The sequence below is a fragment of the Maylandia zebra genome, linkage group LG1 (assembly GCF_041146795.1).
Source record: "Maylandia zebra isolate NMK-2024a linkage group LG1, Mzebra_GT3a, whole genome shotgun sequence".
Classification (NCBI taxonomy): domain Eukaryota; kingdom Metazoa; phylum Chordata; class Actinopteri; order Cichliformes; family Cichlidae; genus Maylandia; species Maylandia zebra.
In genome coordinates this window covers 7,073,372-7,100,415 of record NC_135167.1, presented here as the reverse complement: position 1 = coordinate 7,100,415, position 27,044 = coordinate 7,073,372, and the positions used below count along the sequence as shown (strand labels likewise).

Sequence of the window (27,044 nt, the reverse complement as noted above, 5' to 3'; positions counted from 1 at the left end):
CTTCATGACTTGTGTTTTGTGTTTTGCTGGAAAATAAAGTAATAAATAACAAAAAGAACATATTCATATTTAGTAAAGATTCAGAACATTTTTCAGTCAAGAATTATTGTTGACAAGGGAAAAATACGTGTGTTCAGTATACTATAACAAAGCTAATAACAGAGGTTTGATAAAAAATGCTAAACATTTTTGTTTTAAGGAGGAAGGCTTCAACAATAACACAGTGGTTCATTAAAGGCTTCTCCAACAGGATAATCATTCACCTGCCTGATAATGTGCAGGTCACCCTCATGCTACAAAAGCTCCTCTTGCTCATCAAGGCATGGAAGCACAAGACCTCTGGATGTCCTATTGTGTCTGGCACCAGGATACTGCCATAGGATACTGTGGATCCTGCGGGTTGCAATTTGGGGCCTTCTGTGATTTGCTCACAAAGCATATCTTTAATCACATTAGGCAAGTTCAGCATCTTGGGCCATTCCTGAGAAGTTTCTACACTGCAGCAGAGCACACTGTGCTATTGGAAAGGGAAGGGCATATGTGTCAGTTCTCATTGAAGAAGAATGCCAGGACACAAGTTTTCCCCAAAAGAATACTGGATTGTAACAACACATCACCTATTAATGGTTTTAATGTTGTAGCTGATCACTGCATATACTCTTAATCAGTGTCCTCTGACATTCAGGTCAAACCACAAACATGCAGCAAGTACAACTGGTCCAGTTCAGCAGAAGAAAAAGTGGTGTTTCTATTCTGGGTACAAATAAAGCAGGGTCACATCACCAGTTTTTTGGCACTTCGAAATGTGCAAGTGTGGAAGTGGGTGGAATGAGCTATCGCGGGCAATAAACAACTACGATTTAAAAATAACAACGCTAACACTGTACAGTCCCACTGACATTTTGTGTTAACGGAATTACCTTCTTTAAAATATAACTGCATGGCACCAAATGATGTCCTTCACTGTGACCGCTTTGCAATGTAATGTAACTCAGAAATGAACGTTCTGAAGGAGATTAAAGCGTCTGTACATTCCAGCACATAAAATAAAATATTTTTTTGTGTTTACACGCACTAGATGCAAGTAAAACACAGCAGAAAATAAATAAAATCAAAGACTAGCGGCCCTGTTGCTCTATTTTCACCTGTAAAGCAGGAGTTGGGTAGGCGGAGGTTTCTGTGAATTTCCCATTACGTCGTAGCGCACTCGGTGCTTGCTTGGAAGTTTAGGGGTTTTTTTTCGATGTAAAAAGAAGTTTTCTTCCCACGCACAACAGACGCTAATGTTTTTGTCACTTTTTATGGAATCAAACTCAAAGTAAGGTCAGTACTTCCACGCTTTAAACGCTACACGCTCATACTCTCTCCTGGACTCGATATTTTATCCATTGTTGATCTGCACACAGCTGTTGTCATGAACGTCGCACTCGCTTACGTCACTGTCATGAGACATTCTGGCAAAAAAAAAAATCACGGTTTTAGTAACGCAGTAACGCAGCGTGCTTACGGGAAAGTAACGGTAATCTAATTACTGTTTTTGCAATAGTAATCCCTTACTTTACTCGTTACTTGAAAAAAGTAATCGGATTACAGTAACGCGTTACAGGTAACACATTACTCTGGTTGCTACCACTGAAGAATGTGTATTAACCAAAAAATCGTGGACAGGTTTGTTTCTTGTTAAGCGAGAGGGGTTAACAGTGTATTTGTGTACACTGTCTCTCATCCTTTGACAGCTGGTGGAGGTGGGTGGATGGATGGATGGATGGATGGATGGATGGATGGATGGATGGATGGATGGTGAGCTAATGTGATGTCACGGGGTCTCGATCAAGCATCAAGCTCCACAGTGATTTGTGGCTTCAGTAAAAGTAGTTTTCAATCACCTTGCTTCACTGCAGAGTTTCTGCTGGGCTACTTGATATGTTAAGTGAACCAAAGAGGCAATAAAGCACTCTAACAACATTACTCATACAGTAGAGGCCCTGATTCACTTGCAAATTTTACGTTTATATAAGTTTTGAATATCTGAGTTATGAGACGTTTCCTCACATTGCTTCATTGCTTTGGTCACACTACCTGAGAAAGACAATGAAAATTGTCATTAGTTTTAAAAGCAGGGTAAATCTCACAGCATATACACAGAACCTATGGAATTAATTCCCTCATGTGCCTCTGAAGTAAGTGTGGACATTGAAGACTAAAGTCTGTTTAAGTGATTTTGTACACTTAGTTAGGTGTATCCTTTATTCAGCTATGCCATAATTTTCTATATATCTGATTCTGTTTGAAGTAGAATGCAAATAACACCACAAAGCATATCCGTTAGTAATTCATATTGAATAGATATAGAAAAAATATTGAATAATTGTAATATTTGAGCTAAAAGTGGTAAAATATGTCAAAATATCCAAATTAAACCATTTTTATTAATCTATTGTCCAGGGAACTGCTTTAAAAATTCTTTAGCATTGTGATTTATTATTTTTCACTTTTTTAATATCTAAAAGTGCACTGTTGATATTCTTGTGTAATGTGGAGTGTTTCCACAGAAAGCTCTGGGGAGTTTGCTTTCTGACAAGTCCTTACACAGTATAGTCAGTGAGGTCTACGACCTGCACAATCATTTTATATCACTTTATGTGTTTTGAAGACTCACAAAGGAGTTGCTGAAGGGGACTTTTAGGGTTCCTAGTTAGAGTAAATTCCCAGACACCCTGCTTTTCTGTTACTAATTTATTTAACACAATAGTGAGTGTGACTGTTTTAACTTTTAATTGTGCTTGAAATAAACAGACCAGGCACTGGGAAGTTAACTGATTTCTGTTCAGTGAGCCGATCATCACCAGGTTTGTAGATTATTCAAATGGATGGGATATTATCCAAATTATAAAGTATAAACCATTTAGTTTTTACTTTTTTCACTGAAAGCACATCAATGCCTATTTCATCACCATAAAAAATAACAAGAGGTAAAGGATGTCTCTCTAAACAAGGGATGTAAAAACATGTTTGCACTTTTATCTTTAGTTGGCCAGAGATAAAAGCACAAAAAAACCCCCCCACAATGTTGTTGCAAGTCTTCACCAACACCGATAGAGTGGCCTAGCTAGACCAGATCTTAAATCACTGCATTAACTTCTTGTGTGTCAAAGGATGGATTTTAAAATCCTATTACTTGTTTATAAAGCACTGAACAGTCTTTTTGAACCATTCAGACCCCTTGGGTTATCTGGAACAGGTTTGGTTAGTGTTCACAGGATCAAAACTAAGCTAAGCTGTGAAACAAGCCTCCTAAATTCCTATCGCCTTCAAAAACTGTCAGCTCATATAAAATAGGCATAAAATATGCATAAAAAAAAAAAACAACAACTCTGGATAGCCAGTAAATCATTTGTTTTTAACCAGAAAACAAAACAAGGAATGTAGCATTATTATTTTATCATTTAATTATTCATGCTTCCTGATTTAAACCTGTCTGTACCGGTACTTGTTTATACATTTATTTATATTATACTATACTGTATCATATACTATATCTTTTGTATCTTTTATTTTTATCCTTTCTTTCAATTTACTTTTGAATATGCCATTTGATAATGTCAGTGAGCAGTATATTTCAAAAGCCTGTTTTTTTCCTACTATATCAGTCAAGCCCATTAAACACAAATGCACTAAAAGGAAAGGAAGTAACCATAATCCTTGTGTTTCATGAAAAACAGCCATGTTAGTGACATAGCATGCCTACTCTGACTACTCAAATTTATTTATTTTTCTAAAACTAATACAGGCCACTGCAGCAATCACAACAGACATGACCAGTGTATCCATTTCAAATAAACCCAAGACTATGTGGAATATTTTCCTCTTGTTGTTTAACTGTATATGCTGCAGTACATGTCACCCTCAACAACAGGCCCATGGATTTTTTTTTAGCTAAGTGTCATACATGTTATGAAAACTACAACACATGCAAGCATGCATTCTTCATTAGCCTAATGCTTCTGACTAAGGCATCAGTTACACAGGTCACCATGTATCATGTTTCCCAGGGGATCTCCAGTCAATAGGGAAAATTGTGCATTTTGTCAAAGTCGAGAATGTTTGCTTTTAAAGTAAAAGTTGTGCGCTGCTGTTGGAAACTCCTGCAAAGCACTTGTTAACAGGTTAGGGAATACACAGTTTTCTCTAGCAAACAGTGGTTACCAGGGGGGTCACAAACCAGAAGAAGAAAGTTACAGTAAAGTGCAAAATGCATCCTGGATAGAAACAACTATCTATTGCTGATAAGAAAACACAATCTTGCAGCATGCTAACACAAACCTAGAAGAAAAGACTGTGAATGTTGCAACAGCTGAATATCTGCTGACCCCAGCAAAGCAACAAGAACCCGATCTTCAACAGGTAACAGAAACAGAATTCTTCTTGAACATCTACAGTAGAGTCACAGTTGAAATATCGTGTTTGTGTGCTCATTATCTTTGTATTGGTGTGTGGGACTGTAGCCTAAAGTATATATACCATTACAAATATAGATATATTAGATGTCGTTACATGGTAATTATATAAGAGTGCACCTCAAGCGGCGTTATAAGTTAAGATAAAAATAATGAAATGGGTAGTGTAACAAATGCCTATATTCAGTGATTTACTAAGTAAAATTTTGTATGTCATGTCTATGCGTTTTAGACTTCCCCACATCATTTTACAGTATTTACTGACACACTCAAAAGCTGCGGTTACAGGTGAGTATTGTTCATGGCGTGAAGTGAAGTAGAAGATGAATAAAAAGTCAGCTATGATAATGTGATAATGTGTCATTCATACATTATTTATAGAATAAGTGGCTGCCTAGAAACATTAAAACAATCCTATGTGGTGTAAAATTAAGAGGAGAAACTGCCAAGCAAATTAACTTCTTTTGGTGTATGGTTGTTGCATATTTATCCATACATTGGTGAATGAAACTGAGCTAAGTGTGGTAACACACGTCAAGGGTCATCAGGGGAGCAAATGCTGGACATGCATGTGATGAAATATGGAGTCAAGACGTGACTGCTTGTTTATGAAGCTCAGAATATCAGCAGGCATTGATAACCATTGACTTGCTGGCACCGGAAATTGTCATTATCTGCAACAACAGTGCAAAATATTACTGATTGTTCCTTTAATGTCCCTTTGTGGTACTTAAGAGGATTGAGGCCGTTTCATGAGTTTCTCCAGCCACAACAATTGGTGAGATGGGATTTGCTGCTGCGTCACTGGTGCCACTGAGACAAACACAGTAATATGTTTACTTGATGAGTTGTCTTTTTGAAGACAGATATCCCATAGAGATATTCTTAAACTGCTTCACCAGAGGAAAGTTTTTATGTTTATCTAAATAAAATAGAAACTTGTTCCAATAATTTGCACAATCAGCACATTTTCCTGAACTGATTGGGCTGAGACTTCTGGAAAAAAGCCCATTACACTCAAAGCCTTTAGAAATTACAGAACTGTATACCTCAACTTGAATATTGACTAATTAAAAACTGCATGTAGTAATATTGTATGCAAACCATAGCCACAAGTTAACAAAGTGCCCATAAATTATTAATGCATTCTGTTACTCCTTTATTATTGCTTTTGTTTCTAAGTTTGAAATATCAGAACATAGTAAATAAAGTTAGATGTGCTGGTAGGAGTATTGCGTTCCAAAAGTAGCAGACTAACACGCATTCATGTTTAAGGCCTATTTTCTAAGCTGAAGCAACCACCTAAGAACTGTGACTTTAAGTGAATAAACTGGAGAATGGTTTTATTGTTTTTATATAATAATCAAAGAAGCCTAATAAAAAATGTAAATATTTTAAAACTGTTTTGGTGTATTTGTTCCTTTATAGTTCCTATGGTTTTGCTTTTGCCATATGACAGAAAGAATACTTACAAGCATTTAATACAACAGCGTTGCACACTGAAGTGCTAAAGTCCTCTAAGTGCACACAGTTGAACAATTAGCAAAATCGCATTCTGGTCCATGTCCTCTCTCATCCACTAATGACAGAAGTCCTGTCTGGTCAGCTTTAAAAACTGATGTTACACTCATGGGTGGTACTTTAACATCTGTCAGATCACCATCAAAACAAAACAATCTAGCCACTTTAAACGAGAGGTTGTGCTGTTGGTGTAGAATGCTGATTAGTTTGATCATCTTCTGTTCTACTTTTACTGCAACTTCAAGAAGCATCCCTGCTGTTTTTTGTTCCGAATGCACCAGCACAACCAGTGAGTCATTTTGCAGGATTACAACCTAAAAATCCTTTGCAAAAGGAACTTTAAAATCCTTATCAGGTGATGCTGATGTGTGATTTTCTCCACTGCCCTAAATCACATTTGCTATATGAAATTTAACGCTTGATTACTCTTTTCCCTAATTTTGGTTTGCTGATTTCAACAATAATATCTATTTTGTTCTATTTTGCACATAGCATGTTTCACTATTAGCACTTGCAAGTGTGATCCAGATGTTTTTTTGCAGCTTTTTTTTTTTCTTTTTTTTTTTTTTTGCTTGGCATATTTGTGGTCGACTAAGACAAGCCGAACTCAAAAGCTTGGGTTTCATATTCCAATGGAATAAAGGGAGCCACTGAAACACTTTGATGACTGCTACTTCTATTTAGTCAATATTTCTGGATACCATTCCAAAACCAAATAATCTCTTACTTACCCTAACCTGCCATCAGCAATGAGACCAGTAACACATTTAAATGAAATACCACCTCCCATTGTTACTGGCTTAGATGAGGAGTGAGATGAGTATGATGATGTTTTGTCTCCAGATGCAAAGTGATGAAGATTTGAAAAAGTTGTCTTCTAGTACCTCATCTGTCAGAGCTAAATGATTTAGTACGAGATTTTGATCTGCCAAAGGAAGCAACTGAGTCGCTTGGGTCTAGCCTCAGCGAGGAAAAACCTCCTTGCTCTAGCATCTAAATTTTCTCTTTATAGGCATTGTGAGAAGGATCTTATTCCATTCTTTGAAATTGATGATGACTTTGTCTATAGTGGGGATTATGAAAATCTTTTGAGAGCAATAGGTTGTGAGTATGATGCAGATGAGTGGAGGTTGTTCATTGACAACTCAAAAGCCAGCCTAAAATGCTATCCACTTTGGGATGGCAGCAATTACTGATTGGTCATTCTGTCCATTTAAAAGAAACCTCTGAAAACATGCAAATTGTGTTAAGGAAACTGAAATACAATGAAAAAAAAAGTCATTTGCATTTTGTAATAAAAGTGTATGTGACTGAATTTTTTATTGGTATCTCTGAACTCAGCATCATTGAATTAGGTTATCAGATATTAACTACAGTGGTTTGCAAAAGTATTCGGCCCCCTTGAACTTTCCCACATTTTGTCACATTACAGCCACAAACATGAATCCATTTTATTGGAATTCCACGTGAAAGACCAACACAAAGTGGTGTACACGTGAGAAGTGGAACGAAAATCATACATGATTCCAAACATTTTTTACAAATAAATAACTGCAAAGTGGGGTGTGCGTAATTATTCAACCCCCTGAGTCAATACTTTGTAGAACCACCTTTTGCTGCATACAGTCTTTTAGGGTATGTCTCTACCAGCTTTGCAGATCTAGAGACTGAAATCCTTGCCCATTCTTCTTTGCAAAACAGCTCCAGCTCAGTCAGATTAGATGGACAGCGTTTGTGAACAGCAGTTTTCAGATCTTGCCACAGATTCTCGATTGGATTTAGATCTGGACTTTGACTGGGCCATTCTAACACATGGATATGTTTTGTTTTAAACCATTCCATTGTTGCCCTGGCTTTATGTTTAGGGTCGTTGTCCTGCTGGAAGGTGAACCTCCGCCCCAGTCTCAAGTCTTTTGCAGACTCCAAGAGGTTTTCTTCCAAGATCGCCCTGTATTTGGCTCCATCCATCTTCCCATCAACTCTGACCAGCTTCCCTGTCCCTGCTGAAGAGAAGCACCCCCAGAGCATGATGCTGCCACCACCATATTTGACAGTGGGGATGGTGTGTTCAGAGTGATGTGCAGTGTTAGTTTTCCGCCACACATAGCGTTTTGCATTTAGACCAAAAAGTTCCATTTTGGTCTCATCTGACCAGAGCACCTTCTTGCACATGTTTGCTGTGTTCCCCACGTGGCTTGTAGCAAACTGCAAACGGGACTGCTTATGGTTTTCTGTTAACAATGGCTTTCTTCTTGTCACTCTTCCATAAAGGCCAACTTTGTGCAGTGCACGACTAATAGTTGTCCTATGGACATATTCCCCCACCTGAGCTGTAGATCTCTGCAGCTCGTCCAGAGTCACCATGGGCCCCTTGGCTGCATTTCTGATCAGCGCTCTCCTTGTTCGGCCTGTGAGTTTAGGTGGACGGCCTTGTCTTGGTAGGTTTACAGTTGTGCCATACTCCTTCCATTTCTGAATGATTGCTTGAACAGTGCTCCGTGGGATGTTCAAGGCTTGGGAAATCTTTTTGTAGCCTAAGCCTGCTTTAAATTTCTCAATAACTTTATCCCTGAGCTGTCTGGTGTGTTCTTTGGACTTCATGGTGTTGTTGCTCCCAATATTCTCTTAGACAACCTCTGAGGCCGTCACAGAGCAGCTGCATTTGTACTGACATTAGATTACACACAGGTGCACTCTATTTAGTCATTAGCACTCATCAGGCAATGTCTATGGGCAACTGACTGCACTCAGACCAAAGGGGGCTGAATAATTACGCACACCCCACTTTGCAGTTATTTATTTGTAAAAAAATGTTTGGAATCATGTATGATTTTCGTTCCACTTCTCACGTGTACACCACTTTGTGTTGGTCTTTCACGTGGAATTCCAATAAAATTGATTCATGTTTGTGACTGTAATGTGACAAAATGTGGAAAGGTTCAAGGGGGCCGAATACTTTTGCAAGCCACTGTATTTTCTGGAAAACAGAAGATAGTTTATTTTAAGATGAAGGGAGGTGTAATCATAAATCTGACCTCACTGACCTCAGAGGCTAGAATATGAGGCTTACTTAAAAGTTTCACTCACCAAACAAAGAAAGAATTAAATAAATAACAATAGGAGAGGAAGACCAATAAGAAGAGAGTTACAGTAGTCAGTGTTGGACATAACCAAGGTGTGAGCAAGGATGGCAATGGGGAGTGAAAAACTGTTACATTTAGACAAGTTGGATTTGATGCCAATGAGGAGAACTACCGTTTTATCGATAAGGCTATTTGAGAAGATGAGAGCAGGTGTGATAGTGGTAGTAGGTTTAGTAGACAGGTAGAGCTGGATACCATCAGCACAACAATGGAAAGTAAGAATTAATTTATCTATGACATGACCAAGATAAAGTATATAGATGATAAATAAAAGAGGCCCCAGGGCAGATCCCCGGGGCACTCCAGGAGTAATTAGAATTGAGCGGGTTTTGAAATTTGAGTTAAATGAATTGAGTGCAGCTGAAGAGATACGATTTCTGCCTGCGAAGTAGTGTTCAAGACCACAGAGTGGAAACGCAAGATCACTACTCAGTGTAAGGTTTATGCCACAGCTGCAATTAACAGTACTGGTAATTACTAAAATAATTTTTTTTTATGTTTCTGTAATGGTTAACCCATCATATGCCCAAGCACTTTAATCAAAATCATATTATGATATGATATATTGTGATATGTAATTATTATTGTTATCCCCTAATTGTTATCTACTATTTTTTCAAATATAGTGTTTTTTTAAAAGAAAAAAACAGTAAAGCACATTATTATGTTTTGATTAAGATGCCATATTAGTTATTTATTTACAGTGATGAACAGAAAAAACATGTTTTAGTGTTTGACTGTTATGCTTGATTCATTTCTGACTCACAAGTTTGAACTTTCCTAATAAATAATATCACTTTTAGTTTTTATAGATTTCTAGTTTTTCTATAGTTTTCCTATATTTTATTTCTATATTTTTCTTCTGTCTTGTTTTTATGGCAGGTGGTTAAATTTGTTAAGCACTGTAAGTGTCAGTAATACATTGATTAAATATTTTGTCTCATCACCACCCCGCCATGCTGTATAATTTTTGGGTCACACTTAGTTTACTTATGCAATGTTCAATTGGAAATCTTTTTTTTTTTTTTTAACTGTACCACTAATTGTAAATTTTTCCAGCATCAGCTTGATGTTTAAAATGTAAATGTTATGACAGTTTGTTGATTTCATGTTTATGTCTTGTAAGCACATTAATTCAAAGTGCTGCACAAATATTTGTCGATGTTACACATATTTAATACTGGAGAGTTAATCACATTCTGGAGCCTTGCACAGTTTATATTTACCTACATGTCGCTCAGTTGAAGCGCTCGTCTTAATCGTCTTAGCAGAAATTAAGGACTGCATGTGTTGCCCAAGGACACATCAGTAATCTGCAGGGCTACTGAATGCATTGGTTGCTCATGGATAAAATCTCTTGGACCTCTGCTATGAATTGCAGAATCCCACTGATGAGAATAAAGCACTCTCACAGGCTATGGTATATTGTAATTAGGTTTATTTTGGGCTCACATAAAATATAGAGGGCCCACAGAGGTCACCTCACGATGACAACACTGATGCTTTGACAAGTGCTGTTAGGAAAATAAACAATGCCACAGGAAAGGATTTTAAATTTAGCTAAATTCATTTCTACTGAAAGAGGTGGACACAGTTCAGACCAGCATGGTTTAAAGCTGTATTATACTTTTACTAGCTGTTATAAAGATCGCTGTTGCTGTGGGGTGTTTTCAGCAGCATTTTTCACTTCATATAAGACACTGCATGCTCATACAGCAGTGTCTTGTCAACTACAAAGTAGCCCTGTCCTAAAGTACCCTGCTTTATTGCTGATTTTAATCTAGATGTAACCATTTGTTAAAAACAAGACATGTTTATTAAATGAACCATTAAATTAGAGTTTGACACAAAAACTCATAAGAAAATGTGTTTACTTAGGTCAAAAATCAAGGGAGTACTAAGATGATTTATTATACATATAGACTTCTTTTTACAGCCACAGGTATCAGACCTTACTAAGTTAAAGCAAATGTGGAAGGTGTTTGATGCGCCGATCTGTTATAAATGCACATAATAAGCTAGTTTATAACTTCGCTACACATGGGAATGTTTGGAGGATCCACTTCAGCAGATATATCCAGTGTGCTATCAATTCCTTCAATTTCTGTTATTTCTGTTTTTTCCATCTGTTTTGTGAAGCACTTTTACAATTCATGATCAACTAAATTGTACAAGCTAGAGCTTATCTCAGCTATCATTGGGCGATAGGTAAGGTATGCTCTGGACATGTCGCCGGTTTCATAAGGCTTAGACCAAGAAGCATCATTCATGCTCACATTCACGCTCACTTAACCTAACATGCATGTCTTAGGACTATGGGAAGAGGGAGAACCCACACAGGCACAAGGAGAGAACATAGAAACTCCCTAGCCCTAGCCAGCGGGTTTGAAGCAAGAACCATCTTGCTGTGAAGCAAAGGTACTAAACCAGTGCAACCCATGTCACTTCTATCGTGTATCTTGTTTGGATTTGGTATGGTTAAAAAAGTAAACACGATCCCACCTCTTTGTATTGATGTGCTCGTTTTCACCAAGACATACTGTACCAAGACATACTGTAATACATGCAAAATAATGGACGCTACACGTCTTCAAAAACAGAGCAGAAGAATACTGATTGAAAAGAGAACATAACTAGGGTGGGTTTTAATTACAGTCATCACGTTTGTAGCGCACGGGATTAATGATATCTTCGCTGTGACTAATTGAGCCTGTTTTGGCCTGAACATGTGATGAAGACAATAGCTTCAATTCTCCTCACAAAGCAGCAACCAGTTGAGTGTCTGATGGCTTGGGCTTTGAGCAGACCTGTCTGACACAGACATCAATGAGGTCGGTCTTCTGAGGCTAAGCACAGGCATAATAATTAATCTTCTTTGACATCATCATCCTCAGAGTCACCTAGCAACTGTCCACCTGCATTAACAAGAGCACAATAGAGGCCTGTCATGGACTGCCTGAAGTGGGGGTGTTCAGTGGTTGGAATCCAAATGCCTCCATGTAGGAACAGTAGGAATGTACCGGAGGCTAAAATAACATGATCAACACTTGCTTTTTTGGGTTTTTAAAAAAAAAAAAAAAACTTGTCAAACAACATTTTATAGATTGTTGGATTGGAAACGTAATAGAATTTCAAAATATATTTGGGACAGGCTTTTTCAAGACACACATTAATTAACACATCTCTGGTGAGATTTTGATGTTAGCTCAAATTGTTTGCATCTTAATTATCACTGTGGGTCTGAACCTCACACTCATTTATTTATATTACACCATAAGTGAGAATAAAAGGGAAAGAAGCATGAATATTCATTCACCTGTTCTTCTTTTATGTGTTCTACACCTCTTCTATCTTTTTTTAGTCCCGTACCACTGCACAGCAATTATTTTTAGCGGGAGAAATGGAGGAAGAGGTGAGAAGGTTACAATCATTTATTTGTTTTCGGTCTTGTGTAAGCAAATCCATCTTCTCGAAAGAAAATTAAAGTGAAGGCAGGATTTAAATAACTTTCATTAAATGTTGATGGGCTCGATTAGCTCAACCAAACACCTAACTAGATAAAGACACCAGTAATGTCAACATTTTTTAAAGCAGTCTACACACTAAAAAGACAAAAGTGTGTGCACCCAGGAACTCACACACATACTCAGATGCCAAAAAGTCAGCTTGTATGACAGCATAGTCCAACCAGTATTTTTCCGCCTCAGTAACAGGTATGATTAAGTTCTCAAATGAAAAATGCTGCATTTTTAGTTTCCATATTATGAACTGCTACTTGCTGTCTCTCTCTCTCTCTCCCACACACACAGATTTAAGCCTAACAGCAGTCATCTGCAGTAGAAAAGAGACCAAGCTGCCTATCAGTCGATGACTGGAAATTGCAAATGGCAGCGTGTTCAGGTAAAATACTGTGAGTGAGTTCCTCAACGTGTTTACTCCTGGAAAATTGGGGAATAACAGGCTGTCATATGGTGACACATCAGCCTTTGTTAAAGAAATTACTTTGCTCTTTGCCCAGCTCTCTGATGCTCGGCCTCCTGGACAAATTGTCCATTTGGCGAGTGCAGACTAAATGGAACTGCGTCTTCGGCATGCTGCTCTACCGAAGCACAAAGAACCCGGGGCAGATAGGAATCCAATTATCCAAAGCAAATAATGGATGTCTCATTTAAGATGTGCAGCAGTTGCGACAGTAATGGCAATGCCACAATTTTCCTGAAGCCAACCTCTATCAATTGCATCATCTGCTGTTTAACACTAAGTCATCTACAGCCATACAGCCGACTACAAGCTGTCAAACGTCACATAACATAATAAATCTTTTCATGGCACAGGAAACATGGTCTCAAAGATGGAGTGTTTACTCACATGGTGCTTAGGTGCGGGTTCTGAGCAAACGCTCGAGGCTGGATAGACTTCAGGTTACAATTCATGATAGTTCTGAAATGAAAAGAGATCAAATACAGATCAGACTGTGTGGAAACCTGCGAAAAAAGACATTTGTTTTTTCCTAGTATGCTCACATGCGACTGTATGCAGTCCATTTCAAGTCATTTTGCATGTTTGTTTTACCATTGCAGTGCACTGTAACAAGAAGGGTTCTAGCTTTTCCAGTTTTTCATATTTAAACATTTATCTGTATTCTGGCACACCCCGCAGAGCTGACAGCCAAATGAAAATTCACTTTGATGCGCCATTTGATGAAAGATTTGTAAATTTGTGTGTCTTTACTTTGAAATGACTGAAACCTCTGGTTAGAACATGCATTCCCTCCTTGTGTTAACAGTCAAATTAAACTAATACTCATTTTGCTGCGGACCCAGTGGATTCTTCACGACGACTCCAAGAATTCCCAGCATCCCAGTTTGGAAACCACTGTTCTGGGCTACAATGGTAATGACTTCTAATCTTGTGATCACAGATGTCTCTTTCCAAAGACGTCACTGACGTCTTCAGTGAGTGCCTCATAACGCTGTGTGCTGATTACATCCAGCTGTTGGCGCCAATTACCTTCTACAAGCTTGATCATGCCTCTGTGGTGTTTGGCGAGGATGCGGTGATTCATTGCCCACAAGTTCCCAAAGAGGGGCTCTGGGACCTAAAAGGGTCCTTCAAAGAGTTTAGGGGAATTCCTTACAAATAGATTCCCTCACAAAAAATGAACAGCAATATTTCGACTTCTATTTCATATCCATTAAATTAGCACAACCATATACACAGATGACTGTACTGCTTTTGCTTTTGTCCTCCCAGCAGTAATGACTGGAGCAAAGGCATTTATACTCAACACAATTATCTCCTTAAACAGCAGTGAATTAAATGGAGACATTACAGGTGAATGGGGTAAACATTTACCTAATGGATATCACCAGGAAACTTCCCCAGTCGATTGCTTAGGTGAAAATGATGTTTTGTATTAAATACATTCAGAAAAGAATCTATGTTTAAATATGCAAACAAGATATTATCTAAAACTGATTACATATTTCTTGCAGAATGGAAATCTGTAAATGAGATAAAGTTTGATCTAAAGGTTTCTACAAAGTAAATTTTGGGGTGTCACTATCAAAAGGCAGAAAAAGCAGATTTTCACCATGTAACTAGAAATACATTTAACATTAATTTAATAATATCTCCATTAACCTGCATACACAGAAATACAACTGGAAAGCTGGGTTTGCACGTGTGTCACTGAAGTGGTGATTTGTGGCTCAAAGTATGAAGAAAAGAATTTTGAGATAGTATGATCGAAAATTATGGAACACAAAAAATTTCACATATTTTTAAGGGGAAAAACCCACAATTTTCCAGCGAATCTTTCACCAAAGATATAGTAAATGGACTGGCACTCGTATAGCACTTTTCTACTCTCACTGAGCACTCAGAGCACTTTTTACTACGAGCCGCATTCACCTGTTCAGTGCTTTATTCTATGCCTTTGAGTAGTGAATGTGGATGGGAAGAAAACATCCAAAGTAACCAGTGTAATCTAAAGCATGTGTGTCACCTTAATGTTTGCTAGATTTGAAATTTTCAGCTTTCAGCACACTAAAACATTTCATTACATGAAAAATAATGCCGCAGGATCATTTTTGTTTTCATTTATTATATTTTTTATTTTATTTTATCACTTAATTAAATAAAACCAAACTAAATGAAAGGCAGTAAGAGCTGACCAAAACATTTAACCTATATGGGCAAGAGTACTGGACCACCTCGACATTACACCAGCAGAAGCTGCTCAGCCAAAGAAACCTATACCATGAAGTTCTCAGCACACACATTTTTTTGCTGATGTTTATGGCAGAGGAGGTCTGTAAGTACAGTGTTAGTTACTTTTTCACACTATTCACTTCAGTAAACAGCAACCCCATTGTGTAACTTTATGTGGCTTTGTGGCTTAGTTAGGTGTTTCCTAAATGCATCCACTTTACAAAATTACTACTTACAACCTATTGTGTAATAGGGGAAGACATTTCACAAACAGACTTGGTGCAATGATGGCATTACAGTACTACGCTTGAATTCATTAAGCTCTTTAGAATGATCCATTCTTTCACAAAGCCTTAAGCAGACTGCATAGCTAAGTGCTGGATTTTGTATACTTGTGGCAATGGGACCGATGTCACCTGAATTAAAAAATTAAAAAGCATGCTTTTTTTTTCCATGAAGTGTATAAATTATGGGTGCTTTAAACCTATCTTGAACATGTAACTGTCAACAACGCTTCCTTTGTGACATTGATGAGGCAGCAAGAAATCTACTGTAAGGTGTAGATGCCTGTGGAAGATGCAAAGTAACAACTGCATTTGCAGAGTCTGGTAAATGCAGTAAACATTACACCAGTGCTGTTTTTATCATATTTGCTACATTGCAGAATAATCCGGATTATACTGAGGCTAACACTATGGTAGCTAAATAATGAAAAAGTGCAAACAAAGTAAAGCATGGTTTATTTTTCAGATTCTTCCTGATTCTTTTCAGATTCTATTGACAGCATCTTAACCAGCATCATTAACTCATCACCTGAAATGATTTTCAATATAAAGCGAGTCTTGTTAAAAGTTAAATGGTGAAGTTTCTTCAGTTTATGGTGTGCTGACAATGTGTCGGCATACAGCCAATAACTGCATTCAGACACTTTACTAATCCATATTACATCCAACACCTGAACTTAGTGAAAGCAAACAGACTATTATTATGTAATGTCAATATACAGTGGGGCAAAAAAGTATTTAGTCAGCCACCGATTGTGCAAGCTCCCCCACCTAAAATGATGACAGAGGTCAGTAATTTGCACCAGAGGTACACTTCAACTGTGAGAGACAGAATGTGAAAAAAAAAATCCATGAATCCACATGGTGGTATTTGTAAAGAATTTATTCGTAAATCAGGGTGGAAAATGAGTACCGGTATTTGGTCAATAACAAAAATACAACTCAATACTTTGTAACATAACCTTTGTTGACAATAACAGAGGTCAAACGTTTACTATCCGGTTGTTAAGTCTGACGTCACTAGCCGTGTCTGGGTCTAAACTCCGCTGCAGGTCCATATATCAAACGATCACTATGGCATTACTGAGAGTTGAAAAACTGTCTAAAGTCTTTCATCTTTAATAAAATGATCAGCGTTCTGCTCTACCAGGTGTAACAATTGAGTTTAACATCCAGGCATCCATGAAAACCGAATTTATGACATTTAACGGAGTTAGAAGTTAGCAGGGAGTTAGCTCGCTAGCTTCTATCTAAATACAATATAGCATGTCCTGACTGCGGGGTTTTGGAAACAAATTAAAACGTACAGCTCTGCTATCACTTCCAGCATAAATGAAGACAGAAAACTAAACAGCAGTGCCGTTTGTAGGGTTACTGAAGTTGGGCTAGCTGGTATATAATGATGTGCTACGAGTCCAAATTTAAGACTTTTAGGTCAAAACCATCAGGTCCTTCCCACCATGAAGCATAGGAGCTCAACTGAGATAGTCTGAGGTGAGGTGGACTGGAGATTAAAAAGCAGCCAACAACAGATTTGCATATGTGGGCAGAAAAATAATGCAGGTGAGCTCACGAGGCTGGTTAACAAAATGAAAAGTTGGCAGAAGGCTTCTATAAAGTATTTTGACGTCAGCCTTTCAAAAAAGTTCACCCACTCAGCTGCACTAAATATAAAATTACATTATTTGGATAATATTCTGCCCTCACAACATTTAATAACACTTAAAAACATAGCTGCTGCTGTGGAGAGTGAATTGTTTCGAACAAATCCTCAACATAAGACAGCAGAAAGATTACGTTAAAATCCACAATACTTGTTTTTCCTTTGTATGATATTTGTCGTACCTGTAAGATAAGCTTGTTTCTGAAGTGTGGTTTCTTTGAAATATGGTGTGCATTGGTTCGATAGGGACATTTTGTACAGTACGTGCAAAATGAATAGCACTCATTTGTTAATGCTGCTTTCATTTTGAAGACCACTTTGGGTTTGTTAGTGAATAGTCAGGCATCTATAAAATGTTTTGTTTGTTTTGGCAGGAAATTAGCTCCATATACGAGAAGTACTTGCTAAAAGCTACAGTTCCTGCTGTTTCAGAAATTATTGAATAATGAATGTCAAAAGCCTTATAAAGTAAATGAATCCAGTCAATTACACGAAACTACAGTGTTCACTGTGCTACAACAAAACTCATTTCAGTTATTTTAATCTACTCTGTAGTCTACTTTTAGTTTATTTATAGGTAAGTAAATGTAAGAATATAAATGTATATATATTGAATATAACTGTGCTGAGGAATTCAAGCAGCTTCCTGTGCTTTAGACAGAGAAGTTTTTTTTTTTCATTTTATTCAAATAAAGATGGTGATGATGAGGTCACATGCAAAATAAGATGATGGAAGGTATGCCATAGTGACTTTTTCCCTTCTTATCCCGCACACCATTAACAGCCCCTTAAGGCAGCATCGCGACAGCTTTCCCTGTGAAGACTCAACTCCAGGTGGGGAGGAGCCAGTGTCCCTAGACAAGGCAGCAGGAGAGAAGCAGTGGTAATGAGAAAAATGCTAATTTAGCCGTGGAGATATTGCACTTGGCCTTCCTGATAAGGGATCAAGGGGATCAGGGGAGAGGCCAGCTCTGACTTTGGAGGGCAAAGGAGAATGTGATTCTCTGTAGAGTGGGGGGAAAAATGAAGAGGAATAGGAGGCTGGGGAGTGGAAGAGGTGAGAGAAATTAAAGGATGTGGCCTCATAGTGCATGGTTGCAAAGCAGGAAAAGAGCGTAACATTGCTTTAATATGTGAAGAGATGAGAATAAAAAAACCCACAATGCTACAGCAGGGACTCCTAATTCAATTTTCCCTGCTGCTTTTTAGCATTATTTGATCAGTGGCTAAGCAAAGCGAAGGGGATGTTCCAACAGCGTGTGACTGTCAAGAATTAAAAGCTTGTTTAAGCATCAGCTAGTGTTAGGATACGGAAGACACCCCTCACCCATGCTTCTCTCTAACACTCTGCCCCCAAAGAAGTATGTGACATTTAATCCAGATGCTGCAACTTGGGATCTGAGGTGAATTACTGCACTGATCGCTAGGAGGAAACCGCGGCCTCTCTGCAGTAGCAGGCGGGCAACCTGATGGAAAACAGGGATTAACAGTGGTACAGTTTCTACTGTGCTTTTCCAGATCTGCAACACAGCAGGACTAAAATACATTGAAGTGTCTCTCACCCCACTGTCACAACCACCACCACAGATAACAGCATCAACACTCACAGCTTCTGTAGTCCAGTGTAGAGCTCCATATCGACGTCTCTCAGAGTCTGCAATCCTGTCCAGTTCTCTATATGTCTGTAAACAGTGAGAAAGAGAATTGTAAATGAGATATTCCGGTTCATCCTAGAAGAAAAGAAAAACAAACCAGGACACATGACAGAAGAAAACTCTTTTTTTTATAGTCGCAAGTTGCAAATTAACAAGCTGTGTATTGTCAAAAGTTTTCTGAATCCATATTCATTTAAACTGCAATTATTGGAACAGTTCTGACAGAGCGCTCTCTGCCTCTGATAGATTTAATTGCCAGGAGGCAGCTTCTGAACCTTAATATCTGCGAGGGGAAGTGTGAGGGGGACACAGCAAATAAACACAGCAGATGACTTTACTTCTGCTAATACTATCACAGTCCCAGGGGATGTCTATGTGGTGGGATAAAAGGAGAAGCTGGTGGCTTTAAATTAGCTTCAGGAAAAAAAAACTGCATTTATAAATGATTTGTTTGTTAGGGTTTCAATTGAGCTGGGGGAAATGAGGAGATGAAGGAGAGGACATGGCAAAGGTTTTATTGCTTTGTGTCAGAGTAAAGAAAATAAGATTGGAAGCTCATGGGAACTTTGGTTAATGTCACAGATTTGAAATTTGACATTTAAGCTAAAGAAGTGGTGAAAATATGACAACTGGCTTGACCTGTGTTAAAAAACACAGATCCATTAACATTGAAGCACAACACAATCATGCAGTCTAAGCCCAAGAGTTGTGTGATCACATAGCAGCTTGTATTTTATGACAACAGCAGGAAAATAACATTCCTGCAATTGTTTTTTGGCAAAACCTGAGCTTCAGTATATCTTGTGGGTCTTGTGCATCTGGTGTACAATTATGAAGCAGCATCTAAGACATTCTGTTTATTTGAGCCCTGTGCTCCGGGGTGCACCACCTGATTTTTGTGGCGGGGAGGATACAGACCTGCCAAATGCAACCAGCACTGCTGGTACCCTGCTGTGCATGACTTTATTGATGGCTAACTGGGTTGCCAGCTTCTTTTTTATTTGGCTGCCAGATGGGAGCAGTAGGCAATGAGATCACGAGTGACACTGTTGTGTGATATTTTTACAGTAAATGAGCGTTTATATTACAGACAGAATATGTATCATTCTGATGTTAATACAGAATGAGGCAAGGAATATCAAAGAGGAGATAGGAAATTTCAGATATTAATGCAAACTGGTTAAATGGATAAGTTCACTCTGTCATATCTACATGTTGTCACACTAGGCTCCTGCTGTTCTGATCCACATTGTACAGCCAGAAAAATACATATACTTGACACATGGTTAGGTCTAATTCACTCCGTAATGTGGTAATAATAAGATGGTACTTAAATTGTCCAATAACCACTAATAAAATGAAATAATAATTACTGCTAAACTGTAGCATTAATCATGAGACACAGCTGTGCTAATCATCCATCACTGGAAGAGCAACTGTAAAATTGTAAAAATTATTTATTTTTTACTCAAACTTGCATAATAACGTTTTCAGTTATCAGAATTTGTTCTTACACAACTGGGTTCTATGGAATTAATATTGAATTAATATACATTTTCTATAGTCCAGTCCCTCAATGGGAGTGATCATTGATCAATCTATCCGCTTCTCTTTGATATCCTACTAGCAATAATAGCTAGCAGGCTAACTAGTATCAGTAAACTAACACAAACATGGATACATTTTTTTACAAACTCATCAAATGCTGTCTTTCATTCTCCTCTTTTATCCACACAGATAATTATGTTATACTGATCAGATAAATGCTAAAAAGTCATTGGAGCTCCTCTGTGAATGTGCCGGAATTACTGAAGGAAGAAGAGAACAATGGTTAATATCCACATAATTGCAGGGCTAATTAATTATTCTTTTCCAGCATCTGGCCAGAACATGTGTCTACAGCTGGCTTTCAATCTGTCTTGAAAGCATAAATTCATTACATTTAAAACAATGTAAACGGGAAACCAAACAGCACTATATAAAGAAAGGAGACAACATTAATAGTCTGACAGCATTAGAGTGCAGTAGAGGGTGCTAACAGACACAGTCGGTATTGATGTGTTATGTAGGCATACTGATATTATACATCGTCACTTATTCATAGATACTATCATGTAGACATTCATAATATAGCTGTCGAGGCACTAAAAGCTGACCACTGAGTGTAAATGTGACAGCACTGCTGAAAACGTGTGGCAGCTGTAAGTGCTTCACGCCGGCAGTCACGCTGTTGATGTTCAGATTAGCGCTGAACTGGGGGCAGCTGATTCTAAAGGCAGAGAGCTGACTCATTAATGTGACCTGCAAGCAGCAGAGATGGATTCCCCTCGCAAGGCTTTGCATGGTCGCAGTACTGCTGTGTTACCCCAGAGACAGGATCAGAGAGCAGGTTTGGAGGGAGGTAAGTACAAATAATGTGCTCTCCTGTGATATTTGGTGGGGGTCTTCCAAAAAATATTCAGTGCAAGTATTTTTTTTTAAACTAAATGATATTATAGCGTGATCTGGACATCTTATAAAGACGCTGATGTGACGTTAGGAATGTTAAGCATTTGATCTTCCGTAATTTCCATAAATGTCGATTGGGGCTGGGGTCGGGTTAGTTGCCACTGGTTGAATTGCTACCTCTCCTTGGTCAGGGTGCAGTCACTTCAATGCAGTTGTCAAACATGGATTTTTCAGGGTGGTTTTCCATTTGTACTGTAAAATGCTGGCATCTATTATCTCATTCCAAGTGTTTCCTGTTGTTTCCCCTTGACACCCATTAGTCTGGCAGGTTTTTCTTAAGAAATGTTATTTCTCTGATGATGAAGTTGCTTTTCTTTGCCTCAGTGAAGAAAGCCTGATGAATTCAGGTTATCAGAGAAAAGCTTCAGGCCAGCAATAATTTGACAGTAATCAATCTGAATAATTTTACAAAAGCTTAACTTCTGAAACTTTCAATTAGTTCCGATGCCACGTTCGCTATCCCAGTGGTCTCAGAAATGTTTGGGCGCATCCATATTTATAACAAAACAATGACTGTAAGTGGATTACATCGACGAGCAAGTCTCTGATCATCCAATACACCTGAATGTTATCCGAATGCTGCTTCAGTGGAAAAATGTACCTTTCGTACAAAGGACTTATTATGTTGAGTGTCACAAATTGGCTCAGAATCAGCTGGATAAGTGTTAGTCTTTGTAGTTTTTAAAACATTTATACATCATTAAACTTCTCTATAATTTCAAGATTAACATTAAACTAGTTGGATTTATGATGTGAGTTAAGGATCTAACTGTATATAACAGTAACCATCAAACAAACAGTTTATTGCAGCCAAGGTTTCGTATTAACAGATAGACACATTCAGTGAAGTGGCCAATGTTCATTGAAATAAACACTGATTTTAGAAAGACAAAGAAAATATAAGAAACTTCTGTAATAAATTAAGCCACTTGGCAACTGCAGTTGTGTTATTGAAAACCACTAGTCTTGCTTATCGTGTACCTTGCTGATTAGTGAATTAGCGTTAATAAAGATGAATGTAAGATTGCAAAATGCTCAAGCAAAGCTGAAGATTATAATTATTCTACACAAAAGCAAACCAGCTGATTTGTTTAGTCTAATTTGAAAAAGTTTGGCACTTAAAGAATATTTGTATGTAAGTTGGTTCTGGAATTCAGCATTACATTGATTAAATGCACAGTAGCCTGCATCACAGGCACATGATTTCAGCAGTATTATATTGTAAAGCATTGATGTAATATTTCTATATGGGGAAAAAAGTGCAATTTAAGTAACATCAAATGTTTTTATTTGCAGTTGGGCTCTATGGTTCCCATATAATTTTGCACTATTCACATTCACATGGCTGTCGACAAACAGCACAGAGGATACAGGTAACACCTCCCTGTGGACCTGAGCACGATGTCTGCTCAGAACCCCTGATTGTCCACGCCGTGCTGAATATGCAAGTGGATTAGGCTGCTGTGAAACTATGGTATGAATAACAAAGATGCTTTGACGACACGGGAGCATGCAATCTCTGTTCTGTTATTCATAGATGCTCTGATTATGGTCAAAGGAAATGGTGCAAAAGTAAAACCAGCATAGTTCAAAAAGTAATGGAGATACTAGTGTTTTACATTTCAGACATTCAAGTAGACTCTCTGATCCTGACTTAGAATGACACAGAGTGCAATGATTGCTACTTTGTCAAAATGAATATTATAAAGAAGAAAGGAGATTTGAGCAAAAGGCCTGTCTCTTATTTCTGTTTCTTCCCTTTTTATCAGTCCTTAAATTATTTGTTCTCTGCACAATGTTTTATCCTGTTTTGTTAAAAGGCTCTCTATATAAACTTGAGGTGACATGACCTGAATAACAACTGCTGAGTACAAAGGAAATGAGCTGGATACTATCAGAACAAACAGCAGAGGCAGACACTACCAGCTTGCTCTCTAACATACAAGCCTCTAAAATTACAGCCACCTTCCATCTGCTTTAGAAAATGGCCTCCAACAAAGTACAATCTGAACTGGGTGGCAGGGCTGTTTGGTGCTTGAGGAGAACACCCTGGAACCAAACAGTAACAGATTCGATCTCAGCAACAGCCATCTGTTGTGTTGAAGTGGCCCTGGGCTGCGCACTGAACCCCTACCTGCTATCTTGTCCTGGGCTTCTGTGAATATGAGCACCAGAAAAAAAATATCAAGAAAAATTTTTCTCAATAGGTTAAACACAAGAAATTACACTGAAAGGGGAAGGAAACAATGCTAACATTGAAATAATTAGACATCAGCTGCTTTTATTAAGCTGTTGCTACTGATGTATGGAAGTTTATTAATGACAAAACAATTTAGAACTTATTTGAGTTGTAATTACCTTGACTTCTAAGGAACAGTTTTTTTTAATTGCATAACAAATTGTGTAAGATAACTGTGAGGAATAATTTTGAGCAATGAGCAGCATGTGCTTCGTTTCTAGTTTTGGCTCTTTGTAGGTGCACACCCACTGCATGCAGAACTCCAGTTTCTTGGAACTGATATCGGAGGAAAATGATTGTTGCCTTCTGCTGAATGCCAGACTGTGGTTTTCATCTTTGTAAGCAGTTTCTCAAATCTTTAGTTTTGTATATTTGACATTTTATATTGCTACATCGTATCTCTGTATATACAGACTAAATTGTAAATTGACATGACGCAGGGTGACACGAGGAGGACAGAGGTCTGTTTAAACTTTCTGTGTGTTCTTTTATGCTCTCTTCTAGCACAAACACCTCACAAAAATGATGAATGATAACTGATGATCATCATTAGTAACATAATGTAACTGTAGACTACAAACTGACCAGCTGGTGGTGTGGTGTCTTGTAGAGTAATGTTCTTGGAAAATTACCATGGAACGAATGCATCTTTTTAATGTAATTAATAAAGTCCCCTCAAACTATTTCTATCTGACTAACACATGTATTACCACATTTACAATATTTTGGGGTAACAATGTGAAATACAAGCAAGTGACAGTTTAAAAGAAATAACCAAAGACACTAAATAAAGGCAGATGTTTTCAATCAAAATTCAACATATTTAAAAAACAAAACAAAGACAAATTAAATTGTTTTGTCGTCGCAATACTTTGATTAATAGTTTCTGGTTTGTGAGAGAGAGTGTGAAATGGAAACAATCTCACCATCTGGCAGTCTGTCTCATACCCACATTTTGTTTCTGACTAGTAGTGGGGGGTAGCAATGTTGCTGTTTTTAATCATGGTCTGCAGTATGTATAATGTTAAGCAAGCCCAGTAATTGAGATTTAGTCTCAGTGGATGATGAGAGAGAGAAAGACACACACCAAGGAAAGACAAGCCTCTCACTCAAGCATTATCAAATCGAGAGAAAAAAAATAGTGGACCGAAGCAAAGTAGGTCTTTTTTTCCCATTTAAAAACTTAAGTAAAAACAGTAGACTGAAAAGGATTGGATGGCTAACTAACTATTGTAGATTTAATAACAGGGCAAAAATGGGCCATTCTTGGTTCACAGTTATCAGGAGATTTAATCACAGAGATGAACTACAGTTAAATCTGCATTCAGATTCAGGGGAAAGACATCAATAAATATGGTTTGTAATACACAATGCACATTTGCAGGCAATGCTCAAGCATTAGTACAGCATGTAAAGGTAAAAAAGAAGCAACCATTCCTCAGGTGGCTCAGAATTCCACTGCAAGACAATGATGTGCAAAAAGAGAAATTTTAGTAGGGTTGCGGCCCATAAAACCCCTCAAAAGAAACCACAGGTAATGATGTACAGAGATGCGTCATACTCGGATGAGTCATCTGTCACTACATTCTTGACAAGTAGGTGAGTGCATGGATTGCCTACACAAAAGGATCGCTGTTGATTTTTCCTTTAATTTGTCATCCGTCTGTGTGTGTCAGTCAGTCTTTGTGAGTCAATAAGATGAGACAAAGGTCATTAGCTCCTGGGCTGTGCTATGTCACGGCTGTCACACCAATATGTGTGTTGTGAAATGTTTGAACGCAATATCATTTTGATGCTACACTATGACTCGAGCACACCTGAGATGTGTGGTAATGAAAAAACAAGATGCATGAGGTTCCCTGTGGCACAAACACCAAATGGCTCCTGTTCCTTGGTAATCTCCTCTGATTCTGCCTATTGTTTCCAATACTGCTGTCTGTCTTTGATTTACAACTTCGTCGGGATGATCTACAATGCTCGCGCCACAGCCTTAATGGGAAAACGTTTAATAAAATAGAATGTCTCTGGTGTGTTCCTCTGGTATTGATCTACATTCAGCCTCCCTCTCTGTTTTCATAGAGGCAAAGAGGCACTCTTCTGCAGCCCAAACACTTCAGCGAGGTGATGCAGTGGTGAAGTAGCACTCCTCTAGATTAAAGCACTCGCCTAACATCAATCAGATAACATTTTTTTTATGTTTATGTTTATTTATTATTTTTTTATGCCTGACTCATAACTGTTGCTGCATTGTAAAGGCAAGAGACACATGAAAAGGATGCGGAGGAAGTAGTGGTGATGAAAAAAACAGAAGAAAGAAGCTATTTCCCTCAACATTTACTGCAAGTGGAGGGGGGGGGGCGCTAGGAACAAGTCATTCTCCAAACCAATCATGAGGGACATTTGGCATTCAAGGCTTGTAAATGGGAATCAAGTATTACAATCTCTCCAGTTTCGCTCGCTGAGACAAACCCACGCCTGTTAACTCTATGCAAATGCAATCACATGCACAGGCAGACAGATGCACCGGCTTCCCTCCTAATGTATGAGCCTATGAAATTGCATCCACCTTCCATCTGTTGGTCGGAGTCTGAATTATAAAATGGCCTCCAACAACAATATTAATCGGCAAAGCCAACTGGAGCATACCGTGTACTTTTTCCACCTTTGTTTCTCCAGAGAGCATTGTTGTTTCATGTTCACAGAGTCAGAGTCAGTTCTAGGGTCAGTGAAGATCAGTGAAAAAGCTCTGGGGGTGTTTGCTGATTGAAAAATACTAAAATACACCAAAGGGCTCTTATAAAATGATGATTTTTATAAGAACTAAAGAAATTTAATTATCAAAACCCTTTCAGCGTGCTTTTTATGCCAATACAATTTATTACACTCCAGACTGACCCCTAAATGATGTCACCTATAGGTTCTGAAGCCTCGAGTCTGGTTTTAGGGTTGTAGCCGTGTGGTTTTCTGGCGCCAGAGTGAACATATTTGGATGTAAATAGGGAAGCTTGGGTTCTAAAATAAAAGCTTGATTGGTTATTATATGGCCCAAAACATTAATATTTAATAAAATTTCTTACTGATGATCTAATGTGGACATTGTTATCTTTAGTCAGAATCAAAAGCACATAAATAATGTTTGTTGTCAGTTTACAGTGAATGAAAAACTATCCACCAAAAGCAATATCTTAAAAGGCACACCAGCAGGTATCTGTCATCCAGCACTATTTGTTCTTTCTGGGATCAGGATTAACCAGACTGCAGTTTGGACTCACACCGGGCAGGGAAACAACTTCAGCAATACAGTATTAGCATCACCAGAGAGAAAGAGTCTACATAGTCTACATAGAATAAAAGCACAAAA

At 38.0% G+C, this 27,044-nt stretch overlaps 1 protein-coding gene across 3 annotated transcripts in view; it reads right to left on the bottom strand.

Annotated features, from left to right (window-relative positions):
* Positions 1-27,044, bottom strand: part of ntrk3b (neurotrophic tyrosine kinase, receptor, type 3b) — a 224,195-nt gene that overhangs the window by 165,045 nt on the left and 32,106 nt on the right. For all 3 annotated transcript variants that reach the window (XM_004539757.2, XM_004539756.2, XM_004539758.2), the window contains exons 2-3: positions 18,889-18,963; positions 13,490-13,561 (exon numbers count right to left, since the gene is read on the bottom strand). In XM_004539757.2, coding sequence (XP_004539814.1) covers positions 13,490-13,561; positions 18,889-18,963 — 147 coding nt within the window. The remainder of the gene's footprint in view (positions 1-13,489; positions 13,562-18,888; positions 18,964-27,044) is intronic.